Source organism: Hippocampus zosterae, chromosome 2, assembly GCF_025434085.1.
Source record: "Hippocampus zosterae strain Florida chromosome 2, ASM2543408v3, whole genome shotgun sequence".
Lineage (NCBI taxonomy): Eukaryota > Metazoa > Chordata > Actinopteri > Syngnathiformes > Syngnathidae > Hippocampus > Hippocampus zosterae.
Window position 1 is genome coordinate 2824287 of NC_067452.1, and position 21038 is coordinate 2845324.

A 21038-nucleotide genomic window follows, 5' to 3' on the forward strand; every position below is an offset into this window, starting at 1 on the left:
TGGACACCCCTGTCTTAGACCATCACAGAACAAGTGCATGTAGACTGAGATGAGATTACACATAGGTGGATTTTATCATTATCAGGCATTTGGGTCATTTACAGGGTTCCCACTCTGACACTTGTTTTTAATTTAATTTATGGGCCTTTTTAGGACTTTTGAGGGCTAATTTGGCTATTTTTAAGGACCTTTTCTCTATTCAGCGGGGGATTCACTGTGGATTTAATGCACAGAAAGCCACATATCACTCAGCTGGTGTTAAAATCATTGCTGCCAAAGGAAGGTCACATCTTTATTTTTAGGGGCAATCAGCTAACCCAGGGGTCGGCAACAGGGTTGAAAGAGTTGAAAATGAGCCATATAGGACCAAAAAAAAAAAAGATGTCTGGAGCCGCAAAAAAATAAAAGCCTTCTATAAAACTTACAATGAAGGAAACAGATGCTGTATGTATGTAGGAGACTGGACTGTCTCTGATTTCTTTTGTTGTTCATTCCTTTATTGTGTTCACAAACGTCCCCATAGAATTTATTTTGTGATTTCCTTGCTTGATTTTTTGTTTTGGAGCATTGTTTTCGCTTTTCTTCGTGTCAATGAAGTGATCATTAATTACAGTTTTTCTGAGGCTGTCTTTGAACGCCTCTCGAGTCGAACGAGAAGAGAGAAGGCACGGAGTTGGACGCAGACATGTCTGTGTTTGTTGAGACAGTTAAAAGCATAAATAAAGTGTACGTTTTAAAAAAACAACACCACAGCTCTCCTTTTTCGGAGCTGCAACATGTACAGTGGGGCAAATAAGTATTTAGTCAACCACCAATTGTGCAAGTTATACTTTAAAAGATTAGAAAGGCCTGTAATTGTCAACATGGCTCAACCATGAGAGAGAGTCTGTCCCCGATGTCCATGGGTGGTTGTAGCAGTGTGTCAAACAGGACAGCTCCACAACATCCAGAGCCTTTAAGTACTCAGGGCTCATCCACTATTGGGGCTTTGCCACCAAGGAGTTTTAACCACCTCATGGCTTCAAACCAAGATATAAGTGAGCACACCTCAGGGTCCCCAGAGACCCTGACTCCCTAAAGCAAGGAGTGTCGTTGAAATTGAGGAGATCTTCTAAGGAATGTCCCTACAGTCTCAACCGTCTACTGTCTGATCAAGGTCAGGAGTGCCCCTTCTCCACTCCACCCAGTGTTAATGGTAGACTGCTTCCCCTCTCCTGAGACAGCAAATGGTAGACTAGAGTTTCCAAGAAACCATCCAGATGTCGTATTCCATGGCCTTACCAAACTCCTCCCATGCTTGAGTTTTTGCGTCGGCGACCACTTGGCCAGCCAGCACTTCTCAGCTGCCTCCGTAGTCCCACAGGCCAAAAAGGCCCAAGAAGAGTCCATTAACTTGACAATCCCTTACTGTTGGTGTCCATCAGCAGGTTCGGGGATTGTGCAACGAGTGTCAACACACCACCAGCTGGTGATCAGTTGACAGCTGCGCCTCTCTTCACATTAGTGTCCAAATTTGAATAATGTGTTGGTTATGGAAAATCCATGACAAGCACAGAAGTCCAGGAACATAACACCACTCGGGTTATGATTGTGGAGGAAGAGAGGGATTGGGAGGAGCAGCCCGTTCTTCTCAATCACACCCTTCCTGGTTTCACTGTGATTGCCCACATGAGCACTGAATCAGAAGAGTGTTCTCTACGGAGAGCGCTGTCCAGCAACCTCCAGGACTCCACAAAGAGTGGATACTCTGACTTGCTGTTTGGTGCATCAGCACAAATAACAGTCAGGACCTGTCCCCTCACATGAAAGTATGAGGAGGCTACCCTCTCATCCACTTGAGTGAACCCCAATCAACAGGCGTCAAGCCGGGGGGACAATAAGTATGCCCTTAGGTGCTCTCCACCTCTCATCGTGCGCAACTCAAGAGTGGGGATGAGTCCAAACTCTTTTTAGAGGAATGGGACCGGAGCCCAAGCTTTGTGTGAAGGAGAGTCCCACTTTGTATCTCAGAACTTCTTTGCGGTATGTAGTGATTGCCCCAAAAGGTTGTGCGACAAGATATACTGTATTAAGAGTCCCGTAATTTTTGTCCAGGGCCGTTTCTTGAGTTTGTTTTGTAAAATTGTTTCTGTTGAACCACAGTTCAAAATCAATGTCTGATTTTCATTGGTTATTTTTTATTACATTTTTTTTAATGACTTTGGTCATATTCAAGGTATTTAGGGTTTTTCTTCCATTAACAGAGGAGTAACAACAATGTTTTCCATGTGAGTATTAAACACGAGAGGTTCTGTTGCACACTCACAGGAATTCCCTGCAGCTGGGGTTTGTCCAGCAGGTTGTGGAGTTCATTCTTGGAGGCTTCAATCTTTTCTGGGTCGGCCGCATCCACCATGTATCTGCAAACACAACACAAATCTTTGGGTTTTTTTCCCTGAGAACACCACACATGAAGAAGATAAGGAAGAAAGGCGAAACATTGAGGAACACTTACACTATGGCGCTAACTCCTCGGCAATAACGCTCCCACATGCTCCGGAAACGCGGCTGCCCGCCAATGTCCCAGAGCTGTACACACACATACGTTACATTTCCATTGAGGACATTTTCATGGTGACAGAGCGAAGACCCACCTTGATGGTGACATTGCCCTTGGTGATCTTCCTCATGTTGAAGCCGACAGTGGGAATCATGTCTTCACTGAACTGGCCAGACTAGAACAACAATGTCAATCACGTGTCAGTCTTTCATACAGTCACTATTTGGAATCATGTGATGCTGTGTGTGTGCGTGTGCGCGCATGCGTATGATCAGCAGTGCAGTATCTCCTTTAATACAAAGTAGATATCATAGGCACCTGAAAACCTGGACTCTCCCCCACTCACCCATTGTAAATAGCACGGTCACCTTATGCAGCATATACGCAGTTGCATATCTGCTAATATCTTATATTTTGTGTTTCTACATTGCATTCTGTACTGGGAACAGTTCCTTTATTTATCTATCTATCTATCTATTTAGTGCATGCAAATACTTATTTTCTACTTTCTTTCCTCCAAACTTTGCTGCTGTAAATTGCTCATTTCTCAAATGTGAGACAATAATGGTTTTCTTATCTTCCATTTGACTGTAGTTGCTGGACAGCCCAGAGGCGATTGTGCTTTGCGCCTGTAATGGGCAGCACTTTCAAAGCCACGCTTTGTTCAGCGGAGAGGTCGATGCTGTTGGACTGTCTGCAGCTGGATGGTTGCATGGTTTGAGGAGCCGACAATGAGAAGAAAGGAATGTCAGCACAGAGCGCTGATGCGTCTTTGGAACTGGGAGTCGGAATTGAAGTGGATTTACAGTGCTGTTCAAAATAATTTCAGTACAATGTGACTAACCAGATTATACCTGTTTTTTTTGTATATTTTTTATTGTTACATGCCAGACAAGTTACCAGTAGGTTCAGCACATTCTCAGAAAACAAAATAGACTTGCTTGGCTCTCGACAAAGGCGGACACTTTTTTGCTCTGCTCACCGCCTTTATTGTTCCTGTTTTTTCCCTGTGACGTGAACTGATCTGCTGAGTGCTGGAATGGACTGGCAGCTCACCGGTCGGGCCGCATAGCCCCCCACCCCTCCGCCCCCCATTCATCCGCCCCCTTATTACATGTTATGTCTTGTGACTTGTTGTAACTGTCATATGCTTTTGACGTGCTGGGTCTTTTTTTCCTAGACTTAAATTATCCTCAGTAGAGGGTTTTCTTCCCTAGTGTTTTACTTTCTCAACTAAGATCTCGGGGCGCTGTACATACGGCGAAGTACCGACAGGCCCTTTGCACTGTATCCCATGTTCGTCATTGTTTTTCATGTTTCTTGTGCAGAGCGTGCCTGTTAAGTCCAAATTACCCCATGGGGATAAAGAAAGTTTTCTGAATCTGAAGACCCAGCATTCATAATAGGCACACTCCGAAGGCTGTGCAATTGGGCAAATAGTTAAAAGGGGTGTGTTAAAAAAAATGTGTCTGCTGTTGACTGTACAAACTCAAAACTATTTTGTATTTCCAAAAAAAAAGGTAGACATAGACATATAGTCAACCAACTTGTGGCACCTTTCAGTTGTTATTTTACTCCATGATTGCTTAACATTCCACCATTTACATTTCTTGGTTTTGCTTCGCATTTTTGATATCACCCCAAATATTCTCGATTGGATTGAGATCTGAGGATTGGGCTGGACACTCCATAACATTAATTTTATTGGTTTGGAACCAAGACTTTGCTCATCCTACTGGTGTGTTTGTGGTCATTGTCTTGTTGAAACACCAATAGCAAGGGCATGTCCTCTTCAGCTTAAGGCAACATAAGATAAGATAAGATAAGATAAGATATCCTTTATTCGTCCCACAATGGGGAAATTTACAGCCTCCAGCAGCAAGAATGTATGTAGAAAGAAGAAAGGAGAAAGAGAAAAAAAACAACAAACATCTTTCAATTAAATTCAATATGAACACAAATGGATAAAAATTATCCTCCATTTTTCTTTAGGCAATTGTATGTGTTTTTTTGGCGAATTGTAACCTCTTCTACACATACCTTTTTTGTAACAGAGCGACTTTGCGTGAATAACGCTGTTCTTTGGAGCAGTGTCTTGAACGACCCATTTTCCTCAAATGTATGTTCAACCTGTGCTGGCTTCATCATCCTTAAATAGGCGCCACCCGATTCACACCTGTATTTGTTTTTTTTCTTCCCCAAAATTGATGAACTCAGATTGGTTTGCCACACTGCTATTTCTTTTAAACACACCCCTTTTTGTCCTATGACCTCTTTTGTCCAATTGCACAGCCTTCGGAGCATGCCTATTATGAATGCTTGTTTGTTTTCTGAGAATCTACTGCACCTACTGGTAACTTGTCTGGCATGTAACAATAAGAAATACACTAAAAACCAGGGATATTCTGGTTAGTCACATTGCACTGCCATTATTTTGAACAGCACTGTACATGGTACAGGAGATGAGAGCCCATCTCTTTTTCGTTAATGGATGCTACAGCTACTTGTTTGCTTTCAAACTGAGCTTGTAGCAGATGTGTGAACATTATCAGCATGACTTCTTTGATCCACTGGTGAAAAGGACACTTTGATTCGCTCCTCTTTCATCTAGAACTGCTTCCAACAACAAAGTGTATGTCTGAAAAGTGGTTTCGACTGCAAGACTGCTTGTGTCTTATGTGTTGTATTATTTTGTCATTTTATGTTAACTGTTCTTTTGATAGCGGCGCGGGCACCCGCAGCGGCTCCTCTTGTTGTCTGTTGTCTGGTTGAGAGGGAGGAAATTTCATCTGTGCTGTATCTTGCACATATATAGCTCATTTGACAATCAATTTGTACTTGACTTGACTTGTTCCCAAACTTTACTCTCAAGCCGAGTTCGCATCCTTTCATCTCTTTGCAAACAGTTCAACAGCTCTTCACACCTTTGCGGTAAGGCGATTCCCTGTGGACTTCAAAGAGCCCTCTACACGAGACGACTCGACACCCTGCGTGGGCACACACATTTGGGGACGCTGAATACACAGAAATATCTGGACACGCCCAACACTAAATAAAACGTTAAACATGAAATCATTGTTTTCGTTGTTTGCTCAAACATCCTTACAAATGACAATTTATAATTTCACTCTTACCGATTAAATGTGCACGAGGAGCTTCTTCTCGACTTACTGGTAAAACCGTACCCCACATAAGTGTGCAATTTCACCAAAGAGACAGAAAATAATGTTAAAACACCATGCAGAAATCGATTAATTCAAGTTAGGCACTCTGAGTGAGTGGCAACGTAAGACGATCTCTGGTGGCTTCACTTTCCGCAACAGCAAGTAAGGGGCATTGTGTTTCCATTCATATCCAAGTCTGTGGATGTTGCTCACCGTAGTCCAAAGGACGCTCAAACGCATGTAAAATTAGCGGGAATATTGCTTCTAAGGCTGCTAGTAAGTTGCAGGTTATTCATACTTCAGCTGCAACAAATGACCATTTTCGTCATCGATTATATTGACTATAATGGACACTATAAATGCTAACCGTGCATATGCACCAATTTTTGCACTAAACGCTCACCACTCACTCAGGTTTGTTGCCGTTTGCCATGGTGCCAGCAGAGATGGGTTGACAAATGATCATGTTCCCGTTATACTTCCCTCTGCATTTACAAAGGCTTTACACAGCAACCTTCTTGTTCATACAATCTCCTCTCTTGCAAACTGCAACGTTTTCCAAACAAGCACACGCATTGCTTCATCTTAAAACACTCCGACAACTTGGAATGATGTGCACGAGGGAAAAATGAATAAAAGTTCATGTAAAAACAACATTCAAACATGAATAAGAAATAAAAGGGTATTGTGAATTTTGAGTGTCAAATTATTATATTAATTATATTGATTCTATCGATCAATCGTTTCAACATACACACTTTTTTGGCCAAATAAAGAGTTGCAGGATGTGCGTTGTTAATATTAAACCGAGAAAGAGGACATGCAAAAACATTTAAAAGACATCAAATCAGTTTTCTGAAGATAAGGCTTATTCGGAAATATTCATGATACACAAAAACACAGATTCAAGTACCAATTCGCAAGGCATTCTGAGATGAGCAACCATCCACTCTCACAATCCCATTTGTGGACACAGGCAGGGGTGGCCAACCCGCAGCTCGCGAGCCGCATGCGGCTCTTTGGCTGGCTCAATGCAGCTCCCGGGCTTTAGAATGACAAGTGTCGAAAACGCTTCCCCGGTGGCGCTGCCATTCAAACAACGGTGCTAAATACACACAACTTACGACGTCAGCCTATCATCAAACCCGGTACTTGATTCACATACAGGGCAACTGAATCATCGCTCATGCGCAAACAACAGTGCTCAGTGCTTAGCACTAAGAACTTCAGACACAAAAAACTGGAGACATCGGCGCTGGTTCGTCCATTCCAAGTGCTGCTTGTCACCCACACCACCATGAAGGTCGTTGAGAGGGCCACCTGGGTCCACGCTTCCCACTGCAAAAGAGTGACAAGGGACCTCGCTTCAAGTCCCATGGCCGGAAACCAACCCGTGGACAAGCCACCAATAACAGAGTAATTTGAAATCAGCGCTCCTCTGCTTCATGTGGCGTGCCAAGCCACCAAAGAAGACAGAGACATCATCAATGAAAGTACTGAGGCATCCTCTTCGGTCACACCACAGGACGACAGAGGCCATACACGCGATGTCTGACCAAGACTATTACTGCCAACCGTACGACTCAGATGCACCCTGGCTACCTACCAACCCGATATGTATGGTTTACGGACAACATGCACCAGCTTTCACAGATTGCCCCATCCATAACAAGTCCTGATGCCCGTACTGACGATCCGCTTCCATTTTCTGACCCCCAGGAAATTGGGGGTCAAGTCAACAAGAAGCTGTAGCATCCATTGACAAAAAAAGAGATTGGTTCACTTCTCCTGTCCCATGGAAATCCATGTCAATTCCAAGCGGCGACTCTCGGTTCCAAATACTTATCGGCGCTCTGCGCCAACGGTCCTCTCTCCACATTCTCATCTTCAGCAGCCATCCATCCAGCCACGCCAATGCCGACTGTCCAACAGCGCCGACACAGCCACTGAACAAAACGGGGTTGTGCCCATTACAGGCGCAAAAAAATTACGATGCATTCAAAAATATGAATTATAATGGGTCTCTATGGTGCAAAATATGTAAATTGTGGAAATTACGGAATCAAAACCTTTCATTCTTTGCTGCAATGCCTGAGAATTATCAGCCGGTGACATCATGAAATTTCAGCCATTTTAGAACCCCCCTTTACGTTTCAGCTTTCTCGTGTTTTTCCGAATGCCTTTGCCTTTGATTCAAAGACGAGAATACGTCAAAATTTTGCATTCTGCGTAAATGGTCCACTATGAGGGTTTAATGTAAATCAGTTTTCCCTTCATCTGTGTATGCTCAAAGTGAATATGGGAATGGCTTACAATATGCATTTCAAAAAATAAATCCTGTATTCTCTTTGTATTAACATGAAGTTAATATGAAGGTGTGAAACTAAAGCACGATAAAATGTTGTATAAAGAGGCTTCCTTTTAGCATGATACAAATGCATTAAATGCAAAAACTAATGAAATGTATTGAGTATAGAACAAAAGGGGCCACTAACACTAAAGATTAGGATGCATCGATCAAGATTTATTTGTACATGTATGCACGTTACATTTTCAGTTATGTCTGTTGTTAGAAAACACACAAAGATCCGTAAAAAAAAATACTAGAAAATAACAAAAAGAAAAAAAAAACTACTTCCACTCTTGCAGAGAGCACACCATTGGATTCCTGTGAGACAAAAGCAATGTCACCCCATTCGAACATGCAGTCAGCCCCATTCACTTCACATGCATGACTTAACCCCCCCCCCCTCCCAACACACACACACACACACACTCGGTAGGGTTGTTCACACGGCAAGATTTGGTCCGGTGTTACGCCGTAGCTGCCCCAGAAGAGCGTTCACATGTGCAAATTAGCTCCGGCATAGCTCCGGAAAATTTGATCCACCTCAGGGAGGTGCTTTAAAAATTTGCTCCATAGCAAATGCTCGTGAAGAGTTTATTACGTACGGCGAGAATGCGTTGCTTTCGTGCTGTGTCGGACTTCCGTCATGTGTTTGTTTGATAATGACACAAGACTTGGCTGGCTCTCCATGAGCCGTCACCTTACCGTGGTGGAGGGGTTTGTGTGTCCCAATGATCCTAGGAGCTAAGTTGTCTGGGGCTTTATGCCCCTGGCAGGGTCACCCATGGCAAACAGGTCCTAGGTGAGGGACCAGACAAAGCACGGCTCACAAAGCCCCTTATGGAAAACAAAATCGATGGTACTCAGTTTCCCTTGCCCGGACGTGGGTCACCGGGGCCCCCCCCTCTGGAGCCAGGCCTGGAGGTGGGGCTCGTTGGCGAGCGCCTGGTGGCCGGGCCTACACCCATGGGGCCCGGCCGGGCTCAGCCCGAAGAGGCAACGTGGGTCCCCCTTCTCATGGTCTCACCACCCGTGGGAGGGGTCAAAGGGGTCGGGTGCTATGCGAGTTGGGCGGCAGCCAAAGGCGGGGACCATGGCGGTCCGATCCTCGGCTGCAGAAGCTAGCTCTTGGGACATGGAATGTCACCTCTCTGGCAGGGAAGGAGCCCGAACTGGTGTGTGAGGCAGAGAAGTTCCGATTGGATATAGTCGGACTTGCCTCCACACACAGCCTAGGTTCTGGTACCAGTCCTCTCGAGAGGGGTTGGACTCTCTTTCACTCTGGAGTTGCTCACGGTGAGAGGCGCAGAGCAGGTGTGGGCATACTTATTGCCCCCGACTCAGTGCCTGTACATTGGGGTCCTGACTGTTGTTTGTGCATATGCACCAAACAGCAGCTCAGCATACCCACCCTTTTTGGAGTCCTTGGAGGGTGTGCTGGAGAGTACTCCTGCTGGGGACTCCCTTGTTCTACTGGGGGACTTCAATGCTCACGTGGGCAATGACAGTGAGACCTGGAGGGGCGTGATTGGGATGAACGGCGCCCCCGATCAGAACTCGAGTGGTGTTTTGTTATTGGACTTCTGTGCTCGTCACGGACTGTCCATAACGAACACCTTGTTCAAGCATTAGGGTGTCCACATGTGCACTTGGCACCAGGACACCCCAGGCCGTAGTTCGATGATCGACCTTGTGGTCGTGTCATCGGATTTGCGGCCGCATGTTCTGGACACTCGGGTGAAGAGAGGGGCGGAGCTGTCAACTGATCACCACCTGGTGGTGAGTAGGCTCCGATGGTGGGGGAAGATGCCGGTCCGTCCTGGCAGACCCAAACGTATTGTGAGGGTTTGTTGGGAGCGTCTGGCGGAATACCCTGTCAGAAGGAGTTTCAACTCCCACCTCCGACAGAGCTTTTCCCATGTTCCGGGGGAGGCGGGGGACATTGAGCCCGAGTGGACCATGTTCCGTGCCTCTATTGTTGAGGCGGCCAATCTGAGTTGTGGCCGTAAGGTGGTTGGTGCCTGTCGTGGCGGCAACCCTCATACTCGCTGGTGGACACCAGCAGTAAGGGATGCCGTCAAGCTGAAGAAGGAGTCCTATCGAGCCTTTATGGCCTGTGGGACCCCAGATGCAGCTGACGGGTATCGACTGGCCAAGCGGAACGCAGCTTTGGTGGTCACCGAGGCAAAAACCCGAGCATGGGAAGAGTTCGGTGAGGCCATGGAAGCCGACTTCCGGACGGCTTCGAGGAAATTCTGGTCCACCATCCGACGTCTCAGGAGGGGGAAGCAGTGCACCACTAACACTGTGTACAGTGGGGATGGGGCGCTGCTGACTTCGACTCGGGACGTTGTGAACCGGTGGGCAGAGTACTTCGAAGACCTCCTCAACAAGTCTTCCTTGGAGGAAGCAGAGCCCGGGGACTCTGAGGTGGGCTCTCCTATCTCTGTGGTTGAAGTCACCGATGTGGTTAAAAAGCTCCTCGGTGGCAAGGCCCCAGGGGTGGATGAGATCCGACCGGAGTTCCTCACGGTTCTGGATGTTGTGGGGCTGTCCTGGTTGACACGCCTCTGCAACATCGCGTGGTCAACGGGGAGAGTGCCTCTGGATTGGCAGACCGGGGTGGTAGTCCCTCTTTTTAAAAAGGGGGACCGGAGGGTGTGTTCCAACTACAGAAGGATCACACTCCTCAGCTTCCCTGGTAAGGTCTATTCAGGGGTGCTGGAGAGGAGGGTCCGTCAGGAAGTCGAGCCTCAGATTGAGGAGGAGCAGTGTGGTTTTCGTCCCGGCCGTGGAACAGCTCTACACCCTTAGCAGGGTTCTCGAGGGTATGTGGGAATTCGCTCAACCAGTCTACATGTGTTTTGTGGACTTGGAGAAGGCGTTTGACCGTGTCCCTCGGGGAGTTCTGTGGGGGGTGCTTCGTGGGTATGGGGTACCGAACGCCCTGATACGGACTGTTCGGTCACTATACCACCGATGTCAGAGTTTGGTTCGCATTGCCGGCACTAAGTCGGAATCGTTTCCAGTGAGGGTAGGACTCCGCCAAGGCTGCCCTTTGTCACCGATTCTGTTCATAACCTTCATGGACAGAATTTCTAGGCGCAGCCGAAGCGTTGAGGGGGTCCGTTTTGGGGGCCTCAGTATTGCATCCCTGCTTTTTGCAGATGATGTGGTGCTGTTGGCTCCTTCAAACAGGGCTCTCCAACTCTCACTGGAGCGTTTCGCAGCCGAGAGTGAAGCGGTTGGGATGAAAATCAGCACCTCCAAATCTGAAACCATGGTCCTCAGTCGAAAAAGGGTGGAGTGCCTCCTCCGGGTCGGGGAAGAGATCTTGCCCCAAGTGGAGGAGTTCAAGTATCTTGGGTTCTTGTTCACGAGTGGGGGCAGAAGGGAGCGGGAGATCGACAGGCGGATCGGTGCAGCGTCTGCTGTGATGCGGACGTTGTATCGGTCTGTCGTGGTGAAGAAGGAGCTGAGCCAAAGGGCGAAGCTCTCAATTTACTGGTCGATCTACGTTCCAACCCTCATCTATGGTCACGAGCTATGGGTCGTGACCGAAAGAACGAGATCCCGGTTACAAGCGGCCGAAATGAGTTTTCTCCGCAGGGTGTCCGGGCTCTCCCTTAGAGATAAGGTGAGAAGCTCGGTCATCCGGGAGGGGCTCAGAGTCGAGCCGCTTCTCCTCCATATCGAGAGGAGCCAGATGAGGTGGCTTGGGCATCTTATTCGGATGCCTCCTGAGCGCCTCCCCGGTGAGGAGTTCCGGTCATGCCCCACCGGGAGGAGACCCCGAGGAAGACCCAGGACACGCTGGAGAGACTGTCACCCAGCTTGTCTGGGAACGACTCGGGATCCCCCGGGGAGAGCTGGACGAAGTAGCTAGGGAGAGGGAAGTCTGGGCTTCCCTGCTAAAGCTGTTGCCCCCGCGACCCGGCCCCGGATAAGCGGTAGATGATGGATGGATAGATGGATTGTCGTGATGAGATAATTTTATATAAACTATAATTAAAAAATGTCAGGTTAAACAAAACTAACCTGCAAGACGCTTATATTTTGGATTTATTAGCAAGCTAGCTAGCTAGGACAAGCTAGCTAGTGGGCGAATCCAGTGTTAGCCAAAAACAAACTCAGATCGCTGCTATTTATGAAAGCAAATAATTGCAAATTGTTTGCTGCTGACATGGTATAGGATAAAGTCAAAGTTGAATAAGCAATACGACATCCCAATCATTTATCCGTCTTTCACTGTTGCAAGTCACAGGAGCGACAATTGATTTACCATCTCAACAAGCTAAAAGCAGCAGTCAAGCTGAAAACATCCGAAAAAGTTGACAAATGTGAAGCTTCATCATCATATTACTATGTTCAATAAGATGCAGATAAAATGCTAATGACAACTTTTTTCATGGTATAATGACACCCTTACTGCACTGTGTGGTTACTGTATGTGCAATAGAGCCAACCATTACTATACAACTTTAACAACAGTTTACTCACCCATGCAACAATTTAAATAGCTTCTTTTGAGACTACCGCATTTTCACGACTATTCGACGAACCGCACGGCTGGGCGCAGTCTCATTAATGGGTGACATTTCTGTATTTTACACATAGACAGACCGCACTGTACCAATGGGCGCAGTTTTACAGTGGTAAAACATACGCCAGCTTAAACATACAGCATGCATGCGCGCACGCTAACGCGTTAGTTTGAAGCATACGGTAGCATGCCAAGACATACAGATACAAGCTAAAAACACGTTTTTAAAAAGGCAACGAAAGCAGAACTGAGTTCAGGTGTATTTTATTTAGCCATTGTACAATGTTCTCACGTTTTTCGATCAGTCATCACCCAAAAATCCATCAAAGTCCTCATCCTCTGTATCAGAAGCAGAGGACTGCACATCCCAGTTGTCATTGAACGCATCACATGCTAGTCTGAGTTGCTACGCATTGCCGAGCGGAAAGAAGGAGCAGCAACAGCAAAGTCAATATTTCTCTCGTGTGAAGCTTTCCCACATTTGAAAGTAAAGAACAGAGCGAAACATGGTGGCAGCGCGTGTGTGTGTAGAAAGAATTGAACAATTGTGCAAGTACCGTAATCCATCAAAAACGCTGCGTTCCCTCTCGTTGTTGCGTATTGTGGCGTAACTCGCCCAGCGCTGCCTCTCACTCTTTGTAAAGTTGTGTTTGCCATCGATCATCCATTGTTCCCATGCCGTTCGCAACTTTACTTTGAACGCCCGGTTGATGCCAATGTCCAGCGGTTGGAGTTCTTTAGTCAAGCCTCCGGGAATAACGGCAAGCTCAGAGGTCATTTGCATTACTTGGTTTTTCACCGCTGCTGTGAGATGGGCACGCATGCCAAAAGCATAACCGGTGGCTTTAAGTCAAGTCAAGTCAAGTCAACAGTATTTATAGAGCACTTTCAAACAGCCATCGCTGCATACAAAGTGCTGTACATGGAGCGATTTAACATATACAATAAACAGTAAGACGAATCAGTAATAAGTAATAAGTAATAAGGCGGTAGAAAGCACCAAGCAGTAAAAACAATAGCAAATCTAAGTCATGCTGAGTCAAACGCCAAAGAATACAAGTGAGTTTTGAGGAGGGATTTAAAGATGGGCAGCGAGGAGGCTTGCCGAATGTTCAGTGGGAGGTCATTCCAGAGAGATGGACCAGCAACAGAAAAGGCTCGATCCCCTCTGAGCCTCAGTTTAGTTCTTGGTACGTCTAGCAAAGACTGGTCCACAGACCTGAGGCGCCGGGCAGGGGTGTAGGGGCGTATGAGCTCAGAGAGGTAAGGTGGCGCGAGATTATTCAGAGATTTGAAAACAAAGAGGAGGATCTTAAAAATAATTCTAAAATGAATGGGGAGCCAGTGAAGGGATGCCAAAGTAGGAGTTATATGCTCCCTCTTACGAGTACCAGTCAAGAGGCGAGCAGCGGCATTCTGTACCAGCTGAAGGCGCTTGATGGAGGACTGGCTGACTCCAAAGTACAGGGCGTTGCAGTAATCGAGCCGGGATGTGACAAAGGCATGAATTACTGTCTCAAATTGTTCATGTGAGAGGAAAGGTTTTATTTTGGCCAGCTGTCTAAGGTGAAAGAAGCTGGATTTAACAACGGCACCAATTTGCCGATCGAGTTTGAAATCACTGTCCAGTTTAAGTCCCAAGTTTGAGACCGTTGATTTCAGATAAGGAGATAGGGGGCCCAAGTCTACAGGATGGAATGTACAAGGTCCACTGGGGCCAAACAATATCACCTCTGTCTTCTTTTCGTTGAACTTCAAGAAATTTTGTGCCATCCAGGTTTTGATTTCTTCCAGACAGGATAGGAGTGGCCTTAATGAGAAGGTGTCTTTCTTGCTCAGTGGGACATAGATCTGGCAGTCATCTGCATAGCAGTGGAAAGGAATACCATGTTTCCTTAAGATGGAACCCAATGGGAGCAGATACAGCGAGAACAGCAGAGGCCCCAGAATTGAGCCCTGTGGAACACCACATGACAGGGGAGCAGTGCGTGATTCAGAGCAGCCAAGGCTGACACAAAAGGTCCTGTCAGCTAGATAGGACCTAAACCAATCAAGAACACTCCCGCCAATGCCCACCAAGTGCTGCAAACGAGTCAGCAGAATACTGTGATCCACTGTATCAAATGCTGCAGTTAAGTCCAATAACTTTAACTTTAACTTTAAGTTTGAACTGAGCTTCGTAGGCGTGTCTCTTTGTCGAATTTATTTTCAGGGGTTCTTAGAAACCAAAACCGGAGTTGTTTTGCAACAATGCACATTGCCACACTCTATACAGGTGTTGGTACCTGCTTGCGGCGTCCCTTTAGCGTCCACTTACACGCCCACCCTTCACCATTGGCGGACTGCTCCCCAGCTTGCCTGTCCCCCCCCCCCCCTCTCTCTCTCTCTCTCTCTCTCTCTCTCTCTCTCTCCCTCCCTCCCTCCCCCTCCCTCTCCCCCTCCCTCTCCGTCCCTCTCCCTCTCTCTCTCTCTCTCTCTCTCTCTCTCTCTCTCTCTCTCTCTCTCTCTCTCTCCCTCTCTCCCTCTCTCCCTCCCTCCCTCCCTCCCTCCCTCCCCCTCCCTCTCCCCCTCCCTCTCCCTCTCCCTCCGTCCCTCTCCCTCCGTCCCTCTCCCTCCGTCCCTCTCCCTCCGTCCCTCTCCCTCTCTCTCCCTCTCTCTCCTCTCCCTCTCTCTCCCTCTCTCTCTCCCTCTCTCTCTCTCTCTCCCTCTCCCTATATGTATATATACACGCCCACCCTTCCCTGATTGGCCGACTTCTTTCACGCATGCCTGGCCACAGTCACTTCCGCCTTTTCTCTATATAAACAGCGTGTCGGCTGTCAGTCAGATTTTGGAACTCAGTGCATACAAAGGACGCTCCGCACCATAAGGCGTCCTGTCCATTTTGGAGAAAATGTAAGACTTTTAATGGCGCCTTATAGTCGTGAAAATACGGTATATTGAAGTTTACGCCCATCCACTGACAAAAAAATTGGAACCCTGCAATAATTTGTGTGCTTTCATCTGCATCACATAGCATGCCGTCATTTCCATGTAGGAAACAATGTTGAGCTGAGAAATCAGGTTTGGACAGTACGTATGGGTCACTTCCTCTGAACAGAGTAATTTTCTGCCGGTACCGGGGTTGTAGATTAGCTAGCAAGTCATCAAAATACTTTGAAAATGCCATCATAAAACAAATTGATGATCACTTAACAGCTGTGTGTGCATGCGTGCAGCGTGTGTGTAACTCATCCAAAATGGATGAGGTAGATAAAAAATCTCCCAGAATGCATTGCTCTGAAATGTATGCAAGCGAACTATACTGACTTTTTTCCTATCATAGGTCAACCATGGATTGACATACGAATGGACTAAAATTTGGTCCCTAGCAACTTAAATCAGAGGGCAGCCATCTTACGTTGCCATTGGGGCTGACAACTTTCCATATTTCATGGCAGGATCCCTGTGTGGAGTAATCAGAGCTTCTCCAAGAACAAACTTCATTGTTTGCGTCGACATATTCCGAGTATATTTTCTCAGTATCGTGAATTGTTATAGAAGTGAGGTTTACACTTTTTTAAAGGCCTTTGTATTCACTTCATCATCATTCATACCTCTGTTTTTATAAAATTTTATAAATTTATAATCACATTCTTACGAATGAAATGTGCATGTAGCAGAAAACGTGAAAACGCTGCAGAGAATTCAATGTATTCAAGTTAGGGGCACTTAATTAGTGGCAACATAAGAAGGCCGCCGGTGGCTTCACTATTCGTTACGGCGAGCATGATGCATCGTTACTCCATTCACAGATAGGCCCGCAGGGTCAACCAACTCAAGGTGGGGTCGTCGTATTTATGTTGTCTTTTCTTTACAGACTTGCTCACAGCATGTGCCCGCTTCCCATCATCCACCGGTGCTGATGTCAGTTGACTTAAAATATTTAACTTCAAACAACATGACTCGGCTGTCGTCTGCTATGAGACACGCTTAGTAGCGTATTGAATTCTTATAATTTTAAAACATATACTGTATGTTGGTGATTACAAAGCACGAGGAGCCATTAAAGGCTGACATAAAGACACCGAGGTCAACAATGGATACAGCCAGATGCTAACAGCTGCTTGCGAATAGCAAAGGCTTTCTTACCGCTATCACATTAACGAAGGTCGTCTTCCCGGAATACTGCAAGCCAACGAGGGTCAGTTCCATCTCCTCCTTCCAGAAGAGCGCTTTGAACCAGTCCAGCAGTTTGTTGATGAGCGCTATCATCGTCGTACGCTGCAAATGCTGAACGCTTGTTTCGGTTACTGCTGCTACTGCGAGGAGGCTCCGCTTGCTAGCAAACAGGCTGACGCCCAGAACTCAGATTTTTCAAAGGGACAAGCTGAGCCAGCGATGGACAACCGAATTGCACCGTGGATCTTTAGCGGCACCGATTAGGAGACGTCTTTTGTCGGTGATGTCACTCATTAACCGAAACCGTCTTTTTGCTTTTACGTTGTTTACTAACGACGCCTTTTCCTGCCCAACAATACAAGAATGTTAGAATGGTCACTTCCGGCCATTTCACAGTAAAACGTCGGGATGAACAGTAACCTACACAACAAACAATTCAAGTTCAGTCGACCGGATATCGCACCACAAGGCACGGTTTTTATCCCATCATCTTCCAAAACCAAAAAATTAATGAAAAGATCAATCAATAAAAATAGGCATCCATCCTTTGTTTCGATCATCCTTAATAGGATTACAGGCATGCTAGACCCAATCAGCTGACTGGTGTGTTGCAGCAGGGACAGTTGGAAAACAGGGACCCTTGAGGACCGACTTTGGACCCCACTGGGTTACTGGCATATTGAGATATAGTCACACCATTACGACTGGTGTGTTCTCCTCTGCTCTGTTCCAAATCCTGCATGCCGGCAGGGGAACCCCTTTCGCATTGCCTGTCATGGTCGTTGCCCAATAATGCACTAGTTATTATTATTATCATCTTTCTTAGTAAAAGTGCCCTGAGCTGTTACAGCACTCTACAGTATCTACATGTAATATAGCATGATCAAGTTCAGCCTTGAAGACATGTGTTTCATTGTTTTTCTTCCTCTTAAAGGTGTCCCCAGTTAAATTCACAGCACTTTATAGGCTATATAAGTATTGTCCTCTTTCAGTACAAGTGTCTCAGACAGGCTTTGTTTAATTTACAGCACTTTATATGTATACAATACAGTAGGCCAGGTCTATATGCTCAAGTTCAGGCTATTACTGTAAGTATTTCATAATGGTTGAAAGTATTCAAGGGCAAATCTTTGTTTGATTTACAGCACTTTGTAATAGCCTACAGCAGAAGTGAGCAAACTAAGGCCCGCGGGCTGGATCTCGGTCTTTTTAATCCGGCCTGCCATAGGTTTGGTACACAATTAAGATTCTATGTTAATGATTGCATTCATTTCATTTGGACTTGTAATGACAGGCATTTGTACTTCAAGTTGCAGAGCACAGGGAGTCGAGAGGTTGAGAGATCGAGGGAGAAAACTTATCTACCGCCTGCGGACTTCTGTCAAACGGATATTCCCCAACCCGGTTTAAAAAGAGAAAGTATGCATTAAACTTTCTAATACTGTATTACCTCAACGATTAATTCATAACAACAAAAGTTCCGAAACCCGGATGCCATACAGAAGCCCGCAGTTGCGCGCCAACTCGAGCAACTCCCGTTCGATATGGCGGAATAAGTGTCATTGGATCCAAAACGGCAACATGCGAGTGACTCTTTATTGCAGTGAGTTTTACTGAAATTTGAAAGTGCTCTATAAATACTGTTGACCTGACTTGACTTAAATTGCGAATATGTTTACGTCCTGTAGATCATGGCATCCAAATGAAGAGGAACAGTAATGGCTGTGGAAGAGAAAGTGAAGTGTATCTGATTAAACGAAGCGAGTTACAAAGTACGAAACATTCAGGAGACGCTTTGAATCTGAAAGACTCAAATCTATGAGACTTTGAAAAACGAGGAAGCGATTCTTGCTCAATCCGATTCTGGTTATTTCCATGCTCGGAGTGAATTGCTTGCGGCTCGACGGAGAGTCAAGTAAATAAACGTTTCCCGGAATGGCTTGACTGTTATCGTGCTAAAAACCTTCCGCAAACTGGACCACTTAATAAGAGAGGAGGTGAGTTCCATAACGCTAACAAGGAGCATCACAGACTCCTGTGGCTGGCTTCAAAAGTTCGTTGCATGACATCAGCTGAGCAACGCTGTCTTGTGTGGTGATCGAGGGGAGGTCAAGTTCGAGACAGTGAGTGAGTGGAAAGAAAGAAAGTCACCAGGTCTTCTACTCGTCTCATTTTGTAGCAAATAGTCTTGTTATATTTTGTCATATACCTGTACTGTATGCTGTAGTTTTTGGGCAATATATTCAGGGATGAAATCTTTCCACTTTTTGGCAGAAGTCCGCCAAAATTGACCTTTTTTATATTGTTCCAAATCCGTTAAGAAAATTTTGTGTGTATGTGTGTGTGTGTGTGGGCGGGGGGGGGGGGGGGCTGCTGTTATTTCTGGGCTGCCGGACTTACTTGTCTTCGGCAGACTCGGGACTCGTAATATTTACAAATAAAGTTTGCAACCATCCATTTTCAATACCGTTTTTTCTTGCGAAGTGTTAGTTTGTCGTTACTTCGTACACAGTGAAACTCCTCTAGAAGGAAAACTACATGGGCGAAAATATCCCCGAGTGTGAAAAAATCTTCATGCATGAACACCATTCTCACATTCCTGCCCACCAACGAAAAAAACCCCGTTGCGTTATACGAAATATTTTTCTCTGCTCATGCCTCGCGACGAGATTCACTAAAACAAAGTCTAATCCAACAACGACCTCTACTGCTTTGTTCGGAAATGGCAACAGCAACCACCCCACTGGTTTACACATGCGCAGTAGTCCAGGAAGTATTTGTTTTTGTTAGTTTCAGACGGAGCAAGAACATTGCATTGCTGAAATGGCTACAAAACGGACCTTTGAATGTCAAGTAGCTAAGACAAGAAGAGCTCTGACGCTGCAAGGGTAAAACTGATCAAAATGAAAGATGGGGGAGGCAAAATAAAAGACATTATCCAAGAAATTGATGTTTGCGAAAGTAATAATAATAATAATTCATTCAGTCATTCATCTTCCGAACCGCTTGATCCTCACTAGGGTCGCGGGGGGTGCTGGAGCCTATCCCAGCTGTCTTCGGGCAGTAGGCGGGGGACACCCTGAATTGGTTGCCAGCCAATCATAGGGCACACGGAGACGAACAACCATCCACGCTCACACTCACGCCTAGGGACAATTTAGAGTGTTCAATCAGCCTGCCACGCATGTTTTTTGGAATGTGGGAGGAAACCAGAGCACCCGGAGAAAACCCACGCAGGCCTGGGGAGAACATGCAAACTGCACACAGGGAGGCCGGAGCTGGAATCGAACCTCTGCGCTGTGAAGCCGACGTGCTAACCACTGGACTACCGGTTGCCCTAATAAATAATAAATAATAATAATACATCTATATATATATTGCGCGTCGTCCCGCACGCGGTCTGTCCTTCCGTCTGTCCCTTTTCAAAACGTACCTACTTCACCGCGCCGCTGCGCGCCGCCACTGCGCCGCTCAGGCAGTGGCTCACTACGATCGCGCGGGCATCTTACCGAAAAAATGTTGTCTACCCACAAGCATTGCAATAAAATTGTTAGTTATTTAGTAGAGCTAAACATCTCTTTATTTTCGCGATAAGCAATGAAGATGAACAAAAAGTTGAACCAAGCAATAACACTTTTGTGGGCCGAAGGCCCACCTTACCAGCCTTCCGCAGGAACTAGCTGATGAGCCGCCCGGAGGGCGGCGAACCACCACCTTACCAGCCTTCCGCAGGAACTAGCTGATGAGCCGCCCGGAGGGCGGCAAACCAGCTAATTTTATTTATAAGCGCCTTTTAAGACACCCAAGGACACTTTACAAGAACAAAAAACACCAAACAATACGGGTTGAGCAGCGGCAGCCAAAACGCGCCAGCGTTCACTCAACCCGGAAGTCAGAAAGAAACCACAAGGGAGTGAGAGGGGGAGAAAAAAAACCCCACTCTTGAACTACCCTCAATTTGAGGATAATTTCAGGTAGGCAAAAACCTCCTGCACAAGCATATGACAGTTACAACAGGTCACAAGACATAAACAATGAAGACTGTGACACAAGGGAATGTATAAAGGAGGGGGTGATGGTGGGGGGCTAGCTTCCGTGCATACTTTCATCAGGGGAAGGTCGAGATAGCAGATGTTGTTTTGGTAGCAGGCTGCCCAAGAACTTAAGACAGCCTTGAGTCCGTGGCTTATGTCTCTTTAGTGGCATCGATCATCCAAATCCGTGATTTCAGTCAATATTTGAGCACGGATTCCAGTTTCTCCAAGATCCAGTTGGAGAAACTGG

General features: G+C 46.2%; 2 protein-coding genes across 3 annotated transcripts in view; one reads left to right on the forward strand and one right to left on the reverse strand.

The window, feature by feature from the left end:
* Positions 1 to 17247, reverse strand: part of LOC127596413 (ADP-ribosylation factor-like protein 8A) — a 28787-nt gene extending 11540 nt beyond the window's left edge. Inside the window, exons 1-4 of one of the 2 annotated variants that reach the window (XM_052058939.1) lie at positions 16725 to 17247; positions 2634 to 2714; positions 2495 to 2568; positions 2306 to 2399 (exon numbers count right to left, since the gene is read on the reverse strand). In XM_052058939.1, the coding sequence (XP_051914899.1) occupies positions 2306 to 2399; positions 2495 to 2568; positions 2634 to 2714; positions 16725 to 16847 (372 nt within the window). In that variant the 5' untranslated portion in view covers positions 16848 to 17247. The remainder of the gene's footprint in view (positions 1 to 2305; positions 2400 to 2494; positions 2569 to 2633; positions 2715 to 16724) is intronic. The other variant, XM_052058940.1, reaches the window with a different exon arrangement.
* A 3299-nt stretch (positions 17248 to 20546) lies between these two features.
* The window catches only part of LOC127596365 (uncharacterized), a 36256-nt gene continuing 35764 nt past the window's right edge, over positions 20547 to 21038 (forward strand). The window contains exon 1 of the mRNA XM_052058762.1: positions 20547 to 20904. The gene's annotated coding sequence lies outside the window, so the exon portion shown is untranslated. The remainder of the gene's footprint in view (positions 20905 to 21038) is intronic.